This window comes from Mus caroli, chromosome 8, assembly GCF_900094665.2.
Source record: "Mus caroli chromosome 8, CAROLI_EIJ_v1.1, whole genome shotgun sequence".
Lineage (NCBI taxonomy): Eukaryota > Metazoa > Chordata > Mammalia > Rodentia > Muridae > Mus > Mus caroli.
The window spans coordinates 115007108-115019788 of NC_034577.1; the positions used below are offsets into that span (position 1 = coordinate 115007108).

The 12681-nt window shown below is 48.0% G+C and overlaps 1 protein-coding gene and 1 non-coding gene across 3 annotated transcripts in view; one reads left to right on the forward strand and one right to left on the reverse strand.

The window, feature by feature from the left end:
* Ccsap (centriole, cilia and spindle associated protein) overlaps positions 1 to 11397 on the reverse strand; it is a 19636-nt gene extending 8239 nt beyond the window's left edge. Inside the window, exons 1-2 of one of the 2 annotated variants that reach the window (XM_021170605.1) lie at positions 11013 to 11397; positions 10266 to 10620 (exon numbers count right to left, since the gene is read on the reverse strand). In XM_021170605.1, the coding sequence (XP_021026264.1) occupies positions 10266 to 10581 (316 nt within the window). In that variant the 5' untranslated portion in view covers positions 10582 to 10620; positions 11013 to 11397. Of the gene's footprint in view, positions 1 to 10265 lie in introns of both variants that reach the window. The other variant, XM_029480265.1, reaches the window with a different exon arrangement.
* Trnan-guu lies at positions 7416 to 7493 on the forward strand. The gene has a single exon. It is a non-coding gene; the product is annotated as a tRNA-Asn (tRNA).
* Positions 11398 to 12681: the final 1284 nt, after the last annotated feature.

A 12681-nucleotide genomic window follows, 5' to 3' on the forward strand; every position in this document is an offset into this window, starting at 1 on the left:
CTACAGTGTACTTACATATAATTAATAAATAAATAAATCTTAAAAAAAAAAAAAAAAAGAAAACTAAAAGTAAGTAAGATGACTGTGCTTCTCTGTTAGGCACGTCACGGGTCAACCATCCAGTAACACCATGGCAGCTGCTCTATAGGGAATGCAGCCCATCATCACCGAGCAGTTTTGAAGAGTCAGGTTGTAAGGGGGAAGCAGAATGCAGTCACGTAGCGAGAGCTGGAGCATTCCCGTCAGGCAGATGTGGAGCATACATGAGCTTTTCACAGCCAAAGCCGTAAAGGGACTCTTCCCACGTTTCCAGAACTGGACTTACATAAAATGAAATTACAACGAACATATTCTCACAACCATTAGGGAAATGAAGCTGCAAACACAGAAACAACTTTCAAATCCCGTTCACTTTGGAGCGGAGTTTTAGGCCAGCTTGGTACGTGATAATCACATATAAGTATATGCTTTTAAAATCCTATTTGAACAAATATTTATAGAGTAAAGCCCAGCCTCAAAACAGCCACAATAAGAATTTCCATTTTGGAACATTAAAAACACACACACAAAGACAGAAGAAATGGCTCAGGGGGTAAAGAACACTTCCTGTGTGAGCCTGAGGCCCTGGGTTCAGATCCAGCACACACGTGTTGTGGATGGACCTGATGCTGTTTGTATGTTGATGTTAATTCCACTCTCCTGGGAGGGGCTGCGAACAAGGAGTGAGTCATCCTCAGGTGACTTCTTGTGAACCAATCCCCTAATGAATAAAGGAGCCAATCACCGGGTGAGTAGGTGGGACTTCCAGGTTGGACAGGAAGCAGGAAAGAGTTAGGTCTTTTTGGACAGAGATAGAGTGAGGACAACAAGATGTAGCTACAAGTGTCTCCTGGTTTCAATGGCGGATCCGTTAGGATTTGCCGCCTGAGGATTTAGATTTAATAAGGCTTTCCAGGTTAGGATTTTAGTTGTTGCACCCAGCGACTGAGTTACTGTTGTTTCTGAACTAAGTTTGTGTTGTGTTTTCCTTCATGCGGCACCTCATCTGGGTTCAAGAGAGAAAGGTATGGCATCAAAGCATGGGTTTGTCAGATGTGCCACAAAAGTCATAGGGAATTTGAAGCATGGGGCTGGCATGGTAATGACCCACCAGTGGGAACCTAGCAAGCTGGGTGGAGAGATTTTGCAGTTCTGAGTTAGAATCTCCACGAGATAAAAACATGTTGGCCATTGCCCGCCAGTGCATGGCCAGCCATGCCACTAGGGCAGAGAGTTGCTGGTGCAAGCACAGGAACGTGCCTTTTTTTTTTTTATTTCCCCACAACACACATGTGAGGAGTCTGGTACAACACTGCTCCCGTAACTGCAGCCCTGGGGCAGGGATGAAGAAGAAAAGGATCTCTGCAGCTCACTGGGGCCCAGCCTAGCTCCAAGTTCAGTGGGATACAGATGGAAAAAACACACCAAGTAGTTAGCACCCCAAACTGTGCGTTTCAAAGTTAAAATGGTAAACTTTGTTTTCTATGTATTTTACCACACGTTATTATAATCCCACTTGGGAGATGGAAGCAATCGAGGTCAAGGTCACCTCAGCAGGATACTAACTCTGAGGCCAACTTGGGCCAGGAGGTACCAGGTGCCTGTGATCCCAGGGAGGTTGGTGGAGGACCTTTAGTTCAAGGTCAGTTTGGGCTATGTAGTAAGAGCCTCTCTTAAAAACAAAATCAGTGTATGGTGGCTTTAATCCTAGCACTTGGAGGCAGAGGCAGGGGGGTCTCTGAGAGTTCAAGGGCAGCCTGGTCTACAGAGTGAGTTCTAGGACAGCCAGGTATATGTAGAGACCCTGTCTCAAAAATTTGAAGAGAAAAAAGCAATCAACAAAACCAGTCAGGCATGGTGGTGGTAAGCCTTCATCCAAACACTCAAGAGACAGAGGCAGGAGGATCTCCGTGAGTTTGAGGCCAGCCTGACCACATAGTGAGTTCTAACCTATCCAGAAGTACATGCTGAGACTCCCAAGAAAAGAGTCCACATAGATAAAAGTTCTTTTGGCACAAAAACAAAAAACAAAACTAATAGAAGTTAGTTTGGTAAAAACAAAAGACTAAACAGATTCACAAACCTCTCACAAGCCTAATCAAGAAATGGGCCAGACATTGTAGTGTCTATCTTTAATCCTAGCACTCCAGAGGCAGGTTCATCTCTGTGAGATCAAGGTTAGCCTGGTCTAGCTAGGGATACACAGAAAAACCCCATTTCTAGATAAATGAATGAAAGAATGGATGAATAAATGAAGCAGAGGCTGGAGAAATGGCTCAGCAGTTAAGAGCACTTTCTGCTCTTGGAGAGGACCTGTCTTCCACCACCAAATCAGGTAGCTCCTGTGATTCCATCTCCATGAAATCCTATTTCCTGTCCTCCATAGGCAGCCTCATGCCCATTCACATAATACACACACATACATATGCACATAAGTAAATAATAATAAAGCAGCAGCAGGTTCTGTTTAAATGAATGCTGCAATCTCTTCCTGCACAAAGTCCCACTCAGCAAAGGCCAGAAGGCACAATGACAAAGGCCAGGGGAAACAATGGTACCACACAAAACATTCAATAAAATATGGAGAGAAGCAGATAAGACAGAAACACAGACTCAGGTCAGCCAGAGGAGGCCAACTGCCTAGAAAGCAGCCTAAGGCAAAAGCTGAGCCCAAAAAGGGTCCACTAGGCACAGCATTCTCAAGGCCAGGGCAAGAAGGCCTTTGGACTTCTTTCCAAAGGCCCAGCACCAGCCAGCCCCCACCCTAAACCCTTCTGAAAAGCAATAGACTCATCTCTACTAAGAACTGGGTTAGGGCACCCCAACTCCACACTTGAGCAGACTGCTGTAACTTCTAAGGAAAGCAAGCTGAGAGGGAAAGATACTGTCTGGCCCACAGAGAAACTGGAAAGGTGGGAACCTCCATCAAGCTCCGTTTTATTGCCTGCTGTCCCAAAGACCTTCTGCACGCTATAAGGAGGGCCCAGCATAGGAGGACGCTTGGCAAGTGTTGATATAGCAACAGCTCAGTTGGTCTCTCAGCAGAAGCCAACGATAATACCTATCAGACAAGGTGTGCCAGCCTTGGAAAGGGCGTGCATGTAGCCCACAGAGCCTACCAGGCTTCAGGAGTGGTGCTGATTTTGGCTGGATTTCATATTTGCAGGAGTGGATAATCTTTTCATAGTTGTCCCTCTCCCTCTCCCCCTCCCCCTCCCCCTCTCGTTGTCCAGGAACTCACAATGTAGACCAGGCTTGCTTTGACCTCACAGAGATCCACCTGCCTCAAGTGCTGGGATCAAAGGTATGCAACACCACTGTCCAGCCTTTTTCTTTCGTTCTACCCAAAGTGCCTACCCTCTCCTCCCTGAATGCCCGAGTACTGGCTAAAGATGAAGAAGCACAGGGTCCTGGACCTGAGCTGCCAGCACAGCAGAAGCCAGAGTGATGCCTTCCTAACAGGACAGGAGGCCTCAGCACACAGAGAGCCTCCTCTATAGCTTTCATCCTGGGCTCCAAGCATGTGACAGACTGGCTGGTTCCCCTGGGGCAAGAAGAGAGGCACCAACTGGGAAGGACACCCAGGGGACTCCCAGAGGATAAAGTTTTAAATGCCCCAGAAAAATACCCTTGTCTGTCTCTCTCGTACAGCCAATAGACAAGCCAATAAATCACTCGGGACACCACATCTGGGTCCCTCAGAGCACGTTCAGGCCCCAGCATTAAATATGAGCAGATAGGTCAGGAGTGGCCATCTGGTCACCCCTCCCACCGTTGTGTGTGTGTGTGTGTGTGTGTGTGTGCATGTATGTGTGTGTGCATGTATGTATGTGTGCATGTATGTGTGTGTGCATGTATGTGTGTGTGTGCATGTATGTGTGTGTGCATGTATGTGTGTGTGCATGTATGTGTGTGTGCATGTATGTGTGTGTGCATGTATGTGTGTGTGCATGTATGTATGTGTGCATGTATGTGTGTGTGCATGTATGTGTGCGTGCATGTATGTGTGCGTGCATGTATGTATGTGTGCATGTATGTGTGTGCATGTGTGTGTGCATGTATGTGTGTGTGCATGTATGTGTGCATGTATGTGTGTGTGCATGTATGTATGTGTGCATGTATGTGTATGGATGTTAGAGCAAAACTTGCAGAAGTTGGTTCATTCCTTCCACCATGTGGGACCCAGGAATCGAACTCAGGTTATCAGGCTTGGCAGCAGTTCTGCACTGAGCCATCTCACTAACCCATGAGTACATATTTTAGCAAGAAAGACATGGAGATGGAAGCAGTATCTTACACCTGCAACACCAGCTAGCCAGGTTAAAGCAGAATGAAGAGTTCAAGATCAATAGGGGAAGTTGTAGTGATGGCTCAGCCAATAAGAACACCGGCTCTCCTTCCAAAGGACCCAGGTTCCATTCCCAGCAGCCAGATAGTGACTCACAACTGTCTGTAACTCCAATCCCAGGAGATCTGATGCCCTCTTCTGACTTCCCCGGAGACCGTATCTATGCAGGCAAAGCACTCATATACATATTTTTTTTTCTTTTTACCCAGACAGGGTCTCACTACATAGCCTTGGCTGTCCTGAAACTCATTATGTAAACCAGGCCGACCTGGAACTCAGAGAGATCTACCTGCCTTTGCCTCCTGAGTGCTGGAATGAAAGGCTTGCACCACCACATCAGGTAATAAAATAAAATTCTGAATTTTAAAATGTTAGAAGTTTGATCCAAGAGGCCAACAAAGAAACAGATCTGTAATCCTAGTACTCAGAAATCTCAGACAGGAGATTTTCTATAGTGTGAAATCAGTCTGGGCTACCCTATAAAAACCCTGTTTCAATGAAAAGAGAAAAGAAGGGGGGAGAAGAAAAGGATAGTGAACCGTGAAGCAGAGGAAATGACTTTAAATGGTGTTAGGAAATCTTGACTTGAAGAAGCTTCCCTGTTCAAAAAGCCCAGTACGATGAACGAAGGAAGGCAGAAAGGCACCACAGGCTCTTGAGTCTGCCTAGGTGAAAAAGAACCTTCTGAAAGCTTCTGCCTCCCACCAAAAAAATAAAATAAAATAAATAAAAATGCAGAGACAAGAGGTAGAAAGAACAAGTAGTAGGCATGAGGTAGGAAGTGGGGAAGGATTACTTTCCTAATTTTTGAACAGGTTGTTTAAAATAGTGTGCTTGTAAACTTCATCAAAAAAAAATGTAGGGGCTGGTGAGATGGCTCAGCGGGTAAGAGCACTGACTGCAACATCCGAAGGTCCTGAGTTCAATTCCCAGCAACCACATGGTGGCTCACAACCATCCATAATGAGCTCTGACACCCTCTGCTGGTGTGTCTGAAGACAGCTACAGTGTACTTACATATAATAAATAAATAAATCTTAAAAAAAAAAATGTAGTTGAAAAGTGCAGCTGTGGAATAAGGAAGTGGAGATGGACTAACAGGCAGGCAGCCCCGCATCTTATCTACAGTAGACCAGCAATGACAGTTGAGTAGCATCGAGAAACTGGGTTAGATTTCCCAGTATCCCAAAAATAAATCTGGAGGTTGCCTTCACCAGTTTTAAAAGCAAAACTGTAGTGAGAATTTTAGTTTCCTTAAAAAAAAGAAAGGAAGGAAGGGAGGGAGGGAGAGAGAGAGAGATTGAGAGAGAGAGAGAGAGAGAGAGAGAGAGAGAGAGAGAGAGAGAGAAAGTTAATGCTATGTGAATATATTTTTGTTTTAACCCCAGGTGTGGGAAAAGAGCCCGATTCACAGCAGGTGATTATGATTTGCCGCATGCACTAGCAGGGTGTGATTTTTGCCAGCTGCAGACAGTTTAATTCTAAGGACTCTGGAGAGGGTATAAATGAGTGAGCCCCTAAAGAGCCTGGGGCAGCTGCTTTTCCCCTGCTGCTCCTGATTGCTGTTTGTCAAGTGGTTGTGAGCAAAGAGATGGGAAGAGACACTGGAGATAACCTGATAATGAAGACTGGACTTACCCAAGGAACCCAATGTCCCTAATCAGCAGGAAGTTGTCTAAAGAGGTCTAATTTTCCCCTCCAACTCTTTCTCTTCTACCTAGTGTTCTGGTGTTGGAAGGGACTGGAATGAAATTAGGGTCAGAAGGATGGTAGATAATAGAACTCAATAAAGTAGCCTCCCCCCCCCGCACCCCCCACCCAAATATGCCAACACAGGACAGCTAGAAAAGTACAGAATTCCTACTAACAAAGCACTTCCGCCTCCAGCATGGCGGGTGGAACTTACAAAGAACTTTTCACAGCCATTTCTCAAATAAGAAAAGGAAGCCAACAGATCTCAATCATTAAAAAAAAAAAAAAAAAAAAAGTCTCCAGAGAGCAATACAGAATTATAAACAAAAAGAAACAAAAACAAAGAAGAAGGGGAGGAGATATAGTCCCCTAAACACACAAAGAGAAACAAAACCCTCTAATAACATCTCTTACAAGAAAAGATACAGTGTACCCACCGCAAGAACCCCATACTTTTTGCAAGTGGTGGGAAGTGTCCTTCTGTGATCCCAGCTGTGGGGGATCCAGAGTTGAAGCCCCTTAGGCTACTTAGGAAAACTGTTTCCAAAACGGGGAAAACAATAAACTAGATACTTTTCCCATTTTGAAACAAAGTCTCATGTATCCAGCATACCGGTATCTCACTTCTGTCCTCAACTCAGCCTAAGTGCTGGAATTACAAGCATGCACCACCACGTTTGTGCTGCGGATGGAACCCAGGGCTTCATGCATGTAAACAAGCACTCAGTCCACTGAGATGCCAGTGTCTGAGATGACGCGAATGCTCAACTTGATTTCAGCATCACTCACTATATACATACACGTCGTCACACAGTAAACTATAAATGTGTGTAACTTTTATTTAATAAGTCTGTTTAATTTCAAAAAAAAAAAAGAAGAAGAAGAAGAAGAAGAAGAGGCTGGAGGGTCAGTGGCACAGCAATTTCCTAGTGTATACAAAGTCTTGAGTTCCATTTCCAGCACCATAAAATTAACTCTCACCGCCCTCCAAGAAGAAATAAGTGAAATAAAATAAAAATAATTCAATAAGACTCCTCAGAATTAAAGATAAGTTGGGGGGGGGGCTGGAGAGATGGCCCATCAGTTAAGAACACAAGATGCACTTCCAGAGGACCCAGGTTCTATTCCAAGCACCCACACGGAGGCGCACATCCTCCAGTTCCAAGCGATACGCACTCTCTTCTGGTCTCTGAGAGTACTGCATGGACATGGTACATAGACACATATACAAGCAAAACACCCATACGCATAAAAGAAAAAAAGAAAAGAAAAAATTAAGAGTTTGGTGTAGGGACTTGCAAATGACCTATATCAATCCCTAAGAGTCAGGACAGGTGTCTCCGTGGCGCAATCGGTCAGCGCGTTCGGCTGTTAACCGAAAGGTTGGTGGTTCGAGCCCCCCCCCCCAGGGACGTGTGCCTCAAGAGTAGTATTGGGTGGGTGGGGGACTGGGGGGGGAGTGTATTGGGGACTTTTTGGATAGCATTGGAAATGTAATTGAGGAAAATACCAATTTAAAAAATAAAAATAAAAAAAATAAAATGGCTACTCCAGCTTGTTTCTTCAAAAAAAAAAAAAAAAAAAGAGTCAGGACAGACAAAAGATTCTAGATTCTAGCAGTCAGATCCCCCCCCCCCCCGGGGAAGGGCAGTTATAAATAAGTACAGATCAAGGGTCAGGGCTCACAGAGATGGGGCAATGCCTCCAGATGTCTTAGAAACAAAGAGATGTCATCACAACCTCAAAAATTACGAGGGCTGTTTTTCCTCAAGATGCAACTTTTCATCCTTTCTTAAGCTGACAGATGACCTCTACCAATGAGGGAGCGAGTCAAAACATGGCAGTCGCTCCCACCTGTCAGGGAAAAGCTGGAAGTGCCTGATGCAATGCCAAGGACCCTCTTTAGACAACAACGTCAAGCCTGCCACAGGGCAGCAGTCAGGCCAGACAGAAGTAGGTCAGTGGCCCCAGGGGATGAGTTAAGGTGCGTGTGATGATGAACCACTGTACTTGGCTACATTGTGAGAGAGAGAAAAGGGACCCAGAGGAGCAAAGTGGGTCAGCCTGGAGCACCCATCCAGTTTCCATGGGCCCCATATCACACAGAATACGACAGCTATGAAGACTGTGTAGAAACGAGTGTGTCTGTATTAGGAGAGCAGAAATAAAGCCAAGGTAAAACTGGGGGTGGGGTGGGGTGGGGGCAGGGCAGCCATAAAAGTATATAGAAGTAAATACCAGCCACGTGAACTACTCAGGAAACTGGAGCAGGAAAATGGCTTAAGCCCAGGAGTTTGAGGCCAACCTGGGCAAAACAGTTAAGCCCTGGTCCCCAAACAAGAATACAAATAAAAAGTGTCTGTTATAATACCAGCTACCCATTCAGGAGACTGAAACAGAGGATTATACATTTGAGGCCAGGGCTACAGAGGAAATTCAAGAGTGTGGCTTAGTTTTGTTTGAGACCCTGCCTCAAAACAAAAGATACAAAGGGAGCTGGGAATGGGGTTTGGTGGGAGAGCATTTGCCTAGCATCCCCAAGGTCTTGAATTCAATCTTCAGTACCCCAAAAAGAAAAAGGGAAAAAGCAGAGGAGTGGGAAGCAGGTTACCTAACAAGTAGACAGCTGCTGGTGGGAGGGGGAGCACCATGTCGTTTGTTTCACGGAGACACAAGATTCCTCCTGTAAAAGTCCTTGCACCTGGGCAGTGGTGGCACACACTCTGAATATCAGCACTCAAGAGGCAATGGCAGGTGGATCAGTTCAGGGCCAGACTAGTGTACACAGTGAGTTCCAGAACTGCCACATCTACACAGAGAAACTCTGCCTTGAAAAACAAAACAAAACAAAACAAAACAAAACAAAAACCCTTTCAGTGAAAATAAGGCAAATGTATTCTAGAGCAATGCAAATCAGTGGCTCACCAGTGTAGTATTATAACGCATCTGTCAGGAACATTTCTCACATTGACACTGGCCCGCAGGAGCCAGCAAAAGAGCTGCGGAGAATCCCGAAAGCGGGACACATCTATTTTCCCTAATGCCTACACACCAAAAATTTTAGCAGGGATTTTGCAAATCTTTGGGGAGGGCTCTGTATCTCCATGGAAACCCAAATAATCATGAACTCAGCACGAAGCACACTGAAGTGTTGTCAGGTTTTCACAGGGCACACGCAGACAGATAGCAGGTTAACCTCTCAAACCGCGGTGGGAAAGGAAAAGCAGGTTTGCTCGTCCCAATAAAATAAACCTCACAGTTAGCAAGGGCTCAGTTTTCATCTTAATACCTGGGAGACGTGCTCACCGCCCCTACCACCTTCTGCCACGTTCCCTGATTTCTAACCACATCCCTGAAGCATCAGAATGGTCGTCATAAGCGACCAGATGACACAAGGCAGCACAGCCATGCAAGAACTGAGACTAGGCAAACAAGAGCAGGGCAATCCGACCCTTTCAGACTCCGACCATGGATCCCAAGCTCCCAAGGCTTTGTTTACAAAACTGAGATTAAAAACAAAGGGCCCATCGTACGACTTTGAAGGTCGAGTGAGAAAATGCATATTCCTAGACCAGTCACTGAGAAATAACTTTTTCATCACTGGACTCTCAGAAGAGCTCAGAGAGGTGGCTGGCAACCATAGTGATCTCCAATTGTACTGAAGCACAGCCCTGAGTCCAGGCAAACTCCAGGGCTCTCTGCTGACAGCCCCACTCCGCAACGGCGGGAAAGTGGCTCACAGCGTATACAAAGAGGGGTTCGTCCACAAACAAACGCATACCATTCTTCAGAGACAGCGAGGCCAGGCCTTCAGGGCGTTCACACAGACAACCATGACCCCATTATGACAGCTCGGGCGTTCTTAACTTCAGTCGGTCATCTTTGGAATGAAAAGCTCTTCTCGCCAAACAGGATGCGCAGAAACATACAGATCCGCCATCTGGTGGATCGAGGGCTCACTGAGCGGGCCACTGCCTGCGACCAAGGACCCCAACTAGGGGTCATATGAGTTGGAGGTCATAAAGGGCTCCGCCAAGAGTCACCAAATTAGGGAAACCTGGGGTGGGAAGGTGGAAATGCAGCCCGCACCTTCCCCGCTTAGTTCAGCAAGCGGATTCTGTCAACCCCAATTAAACCAAACCAAAACAGGAAGCGCAGAGAACGGAGCAACGCGCCGTGCCGGTACCTGGTAGCACTGTGTCCTGCTCCTCCGCGTCCCGCAGCTCCGCGCCGCGCTCCCCCACCGGCTGCTCCTCCTCCCGCGCGGAGGGCGCCGAGGTCTCCCCTAACGCGCCCCTGGGGGCCGGACTGGGTGAAGCCGAGCTGTCCGAGGGGCTGTCCGGGCCCCAGGCGTCCCAGAGCCAGGGCGCGTGCGCTTGCTCCAGTAGCCGGCGGCCCAGGCGGTAGCGCAGCAGCTCGCGGTAGCACGGCGCGTATTCGTCCCACCGCGGCTCCCGATAGCGCTTCATATACTCGCTCTTCACCCCGCTGCCCGGGGACATGGTGCCGCGAGCCGCCGACTGCCTGCTCCGCGCTGCCGCCTACGGGTGCGACGGGACTCAGAGGCGCGGCCCGCCGCGCGGTTCAAACCGGGAGCCCCGCCCGGACTGGAGGGCGGAGGCTGGGGCAAGGAGGGGCGGAGAGGGGGCGGGTCTGTGACGGGTGTTTCTGGGAGAGGGAGGAGTCCTGGCGGGGGCGGAGTTCCGGGCTGGGAAGGCCCCTAGTTCAGGTAATAGCGGGGGCGGGGTTTCAGGAGGGATTCCAGGCGACGCGACCTATGGAGGTGGAATGATACTCGTAGGTGGTCACCAGGGGTCTGCTCCACTCGGTAGAGGTGGAGACCACCGGACTTAAGGTGACCGGACAGGGGATCTTAGGTCCCCAGGCACCCTCCTGGGCGAGAAGTCGGGGACTCTATGAGCAGCGTCCTTACCTCCTTCCTGTTCTATCCTCCGCTCTCCGGAGGTCAGCAGAGATAGTGGCACAGCAGCTACAATGCGAACAGCGTTTCTCCTTGCGCGTCCTCCACCAAGATGTCGCCGATGGAGCGGTGGCTCCGCGGTCCTACGGCAGCCGGAGACGAAGGCGCCGCCCCAGCCTGAAGCCTGCACCTCCCCGCGCGCCCGCCAGGCCCCCGCCCGCTCCTGCGCCCGCGCCTGGGGCGCTGCTGTGAACCCCCAGCTCGTTCGCCCACTCGCTACTGGGGGCCTCGCGAGCAGGTTTCAGCTCTAGCTGCAACCTGTGCCTGTGAGCAACCAACACCTAGCGGAGGGCCAAATCCTGTGTCCCGATTCCTTCCTCTTTTCACAACGCCCGGGTTCTCAAGCCTTAGTGATTTTTTTATTGTTGTTGTTAATGATGTTGTTGATGTTGCTATTTTAATACATTTCCCTCCTCTGCCCCCTTTTGGAGACAAATCTCATGTTACCAAGGCTGGTCTAGAACTCATTCCAGAGCCCAAGCTGGTCTTGAACTCCTGATCCTTCTCCATCAACCTCACAAGTGCTGGAATTAGCAGGTATGAGCCGCCTCACCTGCCCTTGCCTTTTATAACTTACTAGAGGCCAACTTTTGTAAAAATAAATAAATAAAATAAAATAAAACCCAGGGCCTGCTCAAGGACCTGGTGCAAATGTTTGGCTTGGGCTCTAATGGACAGGGTCGCAGGGTTGTTACTGTTGCAATCCTGCTCTACAGATGGCTTTTGTAAAAGGAAGCATTGGCGCAATCGCTGCAGAAAGATTTGCAAGGACAGGCATCCAGGAAGGATCACGTTGAAAGAAAGAAAGAAAGAAAGAAAGAAAGAAAGAAAGAAAGAAAGAAAGAAAGAAAGAAAGGGAAGGAAAAAAAAAAAAAAAGCAGGTCCCAGAGGGATGTTTCCAGGAAGCAGATCGATCACTCTGGGATTTCTGCAGTTCAGTTGAACTATTCCCATGTGTCTACACCTGCCTGGACCCTTTCTTAGCTGAAAGACCTGGACATAAGACGCTAAGGCTGCAGGGTGTTCACAGCCTAGGTGGCTGCTCTGAGAACCTGAACTGATTAGTCTGATGGTATTGTTTCTGGAGGAGAGAGAAATGACCACAGCCGCTGCTGAGATTCCCACAGAGGCCAGGCTCCTTCCCCTCCCCCTCAACAAACCTCGGGACCTCCTCACTGCGTTCCCTTCTGTTGAAGCTGGCTGGGTTGATCTTTGGCTTTAGCAATCCAAGGTTTATAAACATTTAGTGACTAGACATGGAGGCACACCGGTAATCCTAGTACTTCTGCAGTCTCTGAGGCTGCATAAGGCCTTGTCTCAAAAGCCAGGTAAAGAGATTCTGAATAGTGTGGAAGGAATCTTGATGTACTGTGACCTGAGAAATCAGGGCTAAGGTTAGAGCAGTTCAGCCTTTGCTGCCCGATTGTAAAATTCAGGGGATGGGGTTATACATGGTACCTGCCCATAACACAGCTCTCTAGAGCTGAGGGGAGGAGAATGAGCTCTGAGCCAGCCTGAGGGCCATACTGAAGTCCTGCCTAAAAAAAAGGAAGGAAGGAAGGAAGGAAGGAAGGAAGGAAGGAAGGAAGGAAGGAGGGAAGGAGGGAGGGAGGGAGGGAGG